This window comes from Punica granatum, chromosome 5, assembly GCF_007655135.1.
Source record: "Punica granatum isolate Tunisia-2019 chromosome 5, ASM765513v2, whole genome shotgun sequence".
In the NCBI taxonomy this organism is placed as follows: domain Eukaryota; kingdom Viridiplantae; phylum Streptophyta; class Magnoliopsida; order Myrtales; family Lythraceae; genus Punica; species Punica granatum.
The window spans coordinates 28,766,731-28,774,642 of record NC_045131.1 but is presented as its reverse complement, the minus strand read 5'-3'; the positions used below and the strand labels follow the sequence as shown (position 1 = coordinate 28,774,642).

The 7,912-nt window shown below is 42.1% G+C and overlaps 1 protein-coding gene across 1 annotated transcript; it reads left to right on the top strand.

Moving 5' to 3' along the window:
- Nucleotides 1–4,789: 4,789 nt before the first annotated feature.
- On the top strand, nucleotides 4,790–6,127 carry LOC116209139 (transcription factor DYT1). Its single transcript, XM_031542695.1, has 4 exons — nucleotides 4,790–5,005; nucleotides 5,391–5,564; nucleotides 5,672–5,848; nucleotides 6,056–6,127. The coding sequence occupies exons 1-4, from the start codon at nucleotides 4,790–4,792 to the stop codon at nucleotides 6,125–6,127; spliced, it is 639 nt and encodes a 212-aa protein (XP_031398555.1).
- Nucleotides 6,128–7,912: the final 1,785 nt, after the last annotated feature.

The following is a 7,912-nucleotide window of genomic DNA, read 5'->3' as shown; positions in this document are numbered from 1 at the left end:
GCTCGTGGTGCCATAAAGCGCAATCAGTGTTGAGATATGAGCTTAGGTCCAACAATCTATTAGTTTAAGCTTTTGGGTTGCAGATAGACTCAAGTTTGTGTAGGCTCAAGTGTGAATTTCTTATATGGTATCAAAGTGGATTATGCCTCCGTGCGCTCGTGTGGGCTAAAACTATGCCAGATTTTGTTTTGAGGCAGCCAAGAGTGCGCCTTATGTTAATCAGGCCCGAGAGTGGCCTGGTTCAGTTTCGAGGTAGCTAAAAAGGTGCACCTCTAGTTAGGCTCGAGTGTGGAGCTCGAGGCTAATTTGGTATTTGTCTCCCCTTACCCGAGCACGAAAGAGAATGCCCGGCTCGTGGTTAGTTGTTAAGGACGGATGTTTAAGGGCACGTGGCACGTGTTAGACCTAACGTTGCCACGTGAGGATGGGTGTTGAGATATGTTGTCTTACATGAAAAAATTGAGAAAGAAACCACAACCTTATATTAGGCTTTGGATCCAGCAACCTATTAGCTTAAGCTTTTGGGTTGCAGATGAGCTCAAGTTTGTGTAGGCCCAAGTGAAAATTTTACAATTAGGATAGCAACCAATTGCTTGTCCTGGGACCGGATGTCCTGCTTGTGGTGCTTGACGATGTCCTCGACCTGGGATAAGTGGCCGGCGGAGGCAAGGCACTGTACGACCTTCTTGAAGAAGGTGGGGGCGTCTTTGGAAGTCGTTGGAGGACCTTTTTAAGCGTTGGACAAGCAATTCAAGATGCACCAGCCCCTTGGGGGAGCTTGCAACCGACGTGTCGTGGATTAAATTGAAGAAGGGTTATATTGTAATAAATAAAAAGTATTGGGAAAGTAATGGGAAGCTAATATCTTAATGGTGTACTTTCAATTTCTCTTAGTTAGTAAGACAAGTTTTATGCGTAAGAATATATAGAACTTCATTCTCTGAGCTCTCTTCCTCCTCTTCTTCTTCTCTCTACTGTCTTCTTCTTCTCTCTACTGTCTTCTTCCTCTCATCGTCTCCTCTCTGGTGCTTCTTTCTCGCTTCTGCTCCTTCTTTCTGTTCAGTCCGTAACAACTGGTATCAGAGCCTCTTTCCTAGCGCCATGGCTACAAGAATTCGAGCAGAGGATCTCAACAAATTGTCGATAGCATTACAAGAGCGAGAGAAGGCCATACTCGAGTTCAAGACCCATACCAGCAGCAGGATCGATCAATTGGTCAATTAGATCAGGGAACTAACTTCTCAGTAGAATCGATTGATGAGTTTATGGCAAACTGGTAAGCCTAAACCCTCGATTCATGTGCCCGCTGGATCGGAGTTTCGACAGTATTCTGCTGGTAATAGGATCGAAAAACTGGAATTCCCTCAATTTTGGGGAGATAGGGTGAATGAATGGTTGTATAGGTGTGAGCAATTTTTTGAAGTGGATAAGATCTCTAATGAATTTAAGCTAAAGCTAGTAGCAATTCATCTAGAAGAGAGAGCCCTGCAATGGCATCAATCCCATATGAATTCACTGATTGAGGAGAATAGGGTAGCAAGCTCGACTGAATATGTAGCAGCAGTAATATCAAGATCTGGAGACATTGGTTTTGAGGATTCGATAGCTGACTTGATGAATTTGAGGCAAATTGTGTCTCTACACAAATATATGGATGAATTTGATGAGGTTGAAGAAGGTTTCTATAAAAGAAGTTGATGCTCTTAGCCATTTCCTAGATGGATTGAAAACGAAGATTCAATTAACTGTAAGGATGTTTCATCCCACCACTTTATCTCAAGCATACTCTCTAGCCAAACTACAAGAACATGCTCATGTTGCTGTCCATAAACCTGAATTCCCTGCACTTAAATTCCACAGCCTCTTCTCTCCTACCAGCAACACCACCATCTCCATTGTCTCAACGCCTCCCGCTAAAATAACCACCCCCTTAACCATTAATTTTGGAGGAGACAAGGTGGAGCACTTGAAGAATTATGCACCTATAGCAAGAGTCTCCACTTATCCAAGGAAACTTGAAGCAGTATAAGATTGGGCTTTACCTCAAACTGTGAAGCAGTTGGGACGATTCCTATGTCTCATGGGGTATTATAGAAGGTCTGACAATGATTATTGCAGCATTAGAAGTCGTTTATTGATCTCCTTAAGATAGACTCATTCCAACGGTCTGATGTAGCACAAGAAGCCTTTAAGAGATTTAAGAAGGCAATGATCACCACAACTGTGCTGGCACTTTCCAAATTCCCAAAGAAATTTGTAGATGGGATAGATGCTTTAGGAGTAGGAGTTAGGGCATTACTGTTGCAAGAAGGACATCCTTTAGCTTGTGTAAGCAAGGTGTTAACTCCTAAGCATTGAGCTTTGTCAGTCTATGAGAGAGAGCTCTCTACTATATTATGTGCAGGTTCCTTCAACAAGATTCGAAAAAGCTGGGATCCTGGCCCTAAGGTTCGACAGATAATTTAATTGGCCTGCAAAAGGATCCAAGGACTCACCCAGGTACACTTAGCATGGGGGACAACTAAGAAAAAGGGAAAAGTTGATGTTTAGACATGATGCTTCCTTACATAAGGAAATCATTTTGGTTTACCATTCAAGTGTTGTGAGAGGACATTCAGGGGCTCAGACTTCCCTGGATAACAATTTCAAGTTCCATGGCACGCCTGAGTCCATCATAGAAGAGGAATTGTAAGTTATTAATAAGTGTGTTGAGACCATAGGGACAAGAGAAGACAAGAGAAGGTCTGACGAGGAATTTGCAATGGGTGACATGGTCTATTTTAAGCTGCAGTCACATAGACAAAGTTCAGTTTATGTTCGAATCTTCAAGAAGTCCATAGGGACAGCAAGTTCCACCACTCAATTGCCCCACCCATCAACAACATTACAGAAAGATCACCACAGCCAGTGGCTACATTGGAATTGGGGAGGGTGAAGAAAGGCAACAAGGTTGCAGCTAAGTTACTTATCCACCAGTCCAATACATCGCCATCGGAGCTACTTTGGAGTCGCAGATAATCTCTGCATCCATCCATCCTTGAGGCAAGGAATTTTAAGGGGGAGGGAATGTCATGGATTCAATTGAAGAAGTAATGGGAAACTAATATCTTAATGATGTACTTTTAATTTCTCTTTGTTAGTTACGGATCCAATATAAAAGACCACTGATGTAAGACAGGTTTTATGCGTAAGAATATACAGAACTTCCTCCTTGGAGCTCTCTTCCTCCCCTTCTTCTCTTCTCTACTGTCTTCTTCTTCTCATCGTCCCCCTCTCTAGTGCTTCTTCCTCCCTTCTACTCCTCCCTTCGGTTCAATCCATAACGAAGTAACCGCAGCGGGCCATGACCATGATGAAGAGAAGACACCACGTAGCCACCGCAACACTAACGACATGATCACCGTTTCGGCTGAAATCCTTAATGGCAACTTCTTCTAACTTTCTACCTACCTTTTTTGTTTAAAATTAAATTCAAAATTTTAGGAAAAAGATTGGCATTTCCTCATTTCTTTTTCTATTTTTTCATATGTAACTCTCAATGTGGGGTTTTTTTTTTTAATATCTCTACTGTCTTCTTCTTCTTCTCATCATCTCCCTCTCTGGTACTTCTTCCTCCCTCCTACTCCTTCCTTTGGTTCTGTCCATAACATGATGACATATTTTATTCTTTGAAATCTCAGGTTAAATCCAAAAACTATTAGAGACAAAAAAGGGTGAAAAATGTGCTAGACTTGAAGTAAAAGGCCTGCTTTGTCCGATTAGAAGATGGATTATATCGGGTTTTAGTCTAGGTGATAGTTACAATTTGAGTTCGAGTGATGACCGATTTTTAGGTTATGGCAGAAGAAGGCGAGCTCTCAAGCCCAGTAAAGCACAAGTATATGATCATCGTACATGATACACGTTTGAACAGAGATTTCAAGTTGTTATCAACATTACACTTCATAGGGTCATTCTCGACTTTTTTTTTTTATGTTTTCCTGGTATTTGGATTAGATATTAGACTCTTTTTTGTTAAATGAACTTTTGCAAATTTATGCATGACTATGACTATTATAATTTAATTTTTAATATGATGGTTGTACATATATATATATATATGTATAATTTATGAAAAATAACTTCTCATGGTGTTAAAATTTTTTTTTTAAAAAAAAATATTGGCTTGCAATGGTATTGGATATGGAATGGTATGCATTTGGATTTCCAGCTATTGGTGTCAACGTTACACCCCGAAAGTGTTCTCTCAATTGGAGCGAGTTGATAATGCTCATCAATTCCAAAAATACCAAGGTAAAACCGATCTAAGCTGGAATTTTTCATATAGTACATTGTGCATTGAATCGCAGAATAATAATGACCTAAATCCATCACAAATGATGGCCGTCAAAGATGTCGATTTTGAAGGAATCAACGGAGTTTTTCGCAGAAGCAGCAACCGAGTTGTGTCCATAGTAGCTACCGTTGGAAATGAAGCCACTCAGTTATATCCGCCCCGTAGAATTTGCCCGGATTTTCAATTGCAGAGGAATGGTTTTCGAACGGCCGAACTCGCATATTTTCGAGTGGTCAATAACCGAAACTGAACTACCCAGTGAAGGAAGGTACACTGTACCTTTCTTTGTGTGATAACAGATTCCCCAACTGGGCAAACTGACCATTTTAAGCATCTCTTTCTCTCTCTCCCTCTCCCCCTCTCTGTGTAGAAATGGCACGTTAGTCTTGTGATCAGCATCTTTATAAGGGCCGATACCGAGCTCCGAAGCTTTGTTAAACACTTTTGACAACAATGGAGTTCAGTCATTGCCTGGGGACCAAGCTGGAGGAGCTGTGCATAGCCGAGGAGGGCGGCGGGAGGTTCAGTGGGAGGATGGGGCGGCGGAGGTACCGGGATGGTGATGACACGCAGTACAAGTCGAAGAACCTGACAGCAGAGCGGAAGCGCCGGGAAAAGCTCAGCCAGCGGCTCCTCACCCTCCGCTCCCTCATCCCGATCATCACCAATGCAATTAACTTTCCCCGGCCTAAAATTACCCGGTTTAATTGATGTTTGCAAATTCAAGTCACTTAATTCTATGAATTCCGGGTCACATCTTGAACATTTCATAATTTTACTTGACTCAATCAGATTTTATCCCGGCTGAATGAAACCAAGTTAACTAAATTCATCTGCAATCGTATTGATGGTTTATTTAACTCATCAAAAACTAACAAATTTATTTCTTAGTTTTGAGCAAGTCAAGAAATAATGCTGTCACTAGCTAGACAGGATCGTAAAAAGCTGCTTCTTCACTTCCTTTTCTGTTAAATATTTAGAGTTTCGTTCCATCGTATGGTTTTCTCGTGGAATTTAGACAGTGGAAAAATATCATATTTTGTATGCTCGACAGATGAACAAGGCGACGATAATCGAGGATGCGATCACATACATCACGGAGCTGCAGAAGAATGTGAAGGTTCTCAGCAACCAGCTCATGGAGATGGAGGTGTCCTCCATCGAAGATGCAAAGGCGCTGAGCAAAGAGACTGATGCTCCTGAAGAGACGGAAGAAAACAGGATTGAGGTAATTAAGTCCGTTGTCTTTCCAAGAACTCTAAATTCCAATGTTCACTAGAAATATTGTCGGAATTTGGGATATCAGTTTAATGATTGTTCAGTTTGTCTTCTTAGCCCGATGTGAAGGTAATTTATGTCAATGGGAATAAGCTGTGGATGAAGATGATATTCGAAAACAGGCGCGGAAGACTGACCAAACTGATGGAGGCGCTGAGCGCCCACGGCTTTGAACTGAACGACGTTAGTGTGACCACATCCATGGGAGCAACTCTCATTTCGTCCTGTGTCGAGGTAACTAAATCAATCCTCTCGTGATTTCAGACCCGAGTAATCATTTTACAATTATGAAAATGCGAATCTCTTTGCTTCCCGAACTGGAGATGTAATTGCCAATCACATGTTTGAAATGGCAACTAGATCATGGGTGAATGCTGTATTTGCACTAGGATGATTTGCTATTGAAGTTGATAAATACATGATTTGCTTCCTCTTTATCAGGGAACACTTGGTGAAGTACTCGAGGCTTCAAGCATGAGCGAGCTGCTCCAGGAGATCATAAAACACATCTAAGAACGAGCTGTTTGGTCCGGCGACTATTATTCAAACCAGGGTCCCCCAATTTTGGAGATTGATCATTTGAGTACGTTCTAGGTCAGAGGTGCTGCCCTGTTATAGCATCGGCATTCATTGTTTCGATGATATGCATATTTACTTGTTGTCTGGGGGTCCATTTTGATTGTGATGTGGGACAGACTTCCATCTACAATAAGTTTTTATTGTACTTTCAAACTCCATCAGCAGGATGTTTTATTGTGATAAGTAAACACTAAGCTAAAGACATAAAACATTGTTCTCGAACGTGACGCACCAAACAATCAGTTCTTTACTCTTCTAAGGCAGGCGCCATTGGTCGGTAAAAAATCTCTACATTCTCAAAGACACAACAAAAACTGTCTCGGAGACCAGACCACTGTCTTGACCTCATTTACGTAAAACTTGGATTATCACGGTTCCTTAGTTAATCCCACAGTATCACATTAAAACGTTGATCCAGCGGCCATCAGCATCTCATGAATGGTATGAACGGTAGAAGTTGCCCTGAACACTTTCCCCGAAGGAAGCATCCTTTGAGAATCAAACAAGGTTTCAAGATCCTAATGACGTGTAGGAAAACACAGCTATGCTTTCTTGACTTCTAGCAGTGACATTCCATTCACAGCCTCTGACTCGATATGACACGATCAACCCAAGTTGGAAAGAAATTATTATATGATCCGTCCCGACTCCCATGCAGTCAAATGGTGCAGAAGTACAAGGAATAATGCTCAAGCACACAAGACCTTAGCGGGTAAAACTTGGCGCCATCAACGTGAGGTCGTGATTAACCCGTCTATATATTTGGTAATTCTGGTATATACAGTTTTCCCCTGGTAGAAACCATCGCCAGAGGACCACCGACCACTCTTTTCCCTTTATTACAATTTCTATTCTATGGACAGGACAGCAACCAACAGCTGCCAAAGTGTTCCCTTTTCTTTTCCAAGCGTGTTCAGACTTCAAAGCAGAATTTGTCACTAAAAGACAGATTCACTTCAGAGGAAGTTTCACTTCAAACACTGACAATTATATAAGCCTCCAACATCTCCAGCAGACTGATACCATACTTCCATCTTCGCAGGAGAAGTCAGGCGAATATGGATGCTCGGTTTCTCCTCCTCTTGTCGGCGGTATTGTTCTCTGAGATTTGCAGTTTTACTGCTGAGTCTCGGGCATTGAGTGCTTCTATTGGGGAACCTCCGTCTCCCGGTCCCGTTCCGGACCAAGGCTGGGTAGGAACTGGAGTGGCAGAAGCTCCAACCATAACGGCCACTAGAAGGGTTCAGAGGCATCATCATGTATTGGGATCGGCTGGAGGTGATGTAATCTTGGGAGGATTTGTGATGGCTTTTGTTGCTGCCATTCTTTGCTACATCCGGGTCACCAGAAAGAACAGAGAATCTCATTCTTGAGGGTTCAATTTTGAACACAACAATGAATTCGGCTATTGTTAGGAAAAACTTCATGCCTTTTCCCCCTCACCAGAGATTGGCGGGTCGAGATCGGTTATACGAATAGGGAGGGGAAGGCAAATGCTGATTGGTGGTCCAAGAGCTTTCCTTTGGGACCTCATTTCTATCAGCTCCGTAGAACAGATGTATAAGTGGTTCTTTTTGACGATATAGTTGGGGCTGCCTTACCCAATGTATGTATTTGTGTTAGTCTAGATATTTCATTTGCTGCTATTCAGGCTTGAACCCCAGTATTCACCCGTAAAAAGAAGAAAGGCCTCATATATTCTAGCGAAGTAGTGAAGTA

Coding starts and splice junctions, on each gene's coding strand:
- LOC116209139 (XM_031542695.1), top strand. CDS start 4,790: ATGGAGTTCAGTCATTGCCTGGGGACCAAGCTGGAGGAGCTGTGCATA. Junction 5,006..5,390: donor TCATCCCGATCATCACCAAT/GCAATTAACTTT, acceptor TATGCTCGACAG/ATGAACAAGGCGACGATAAT. Junction 5,849..6,055: donor TCATTTCGTCCTGTGTCGAG/GTAACTAAATCA, acceptor CCTCTTTATCAG/GGAACACTTGGTGAAGTACT.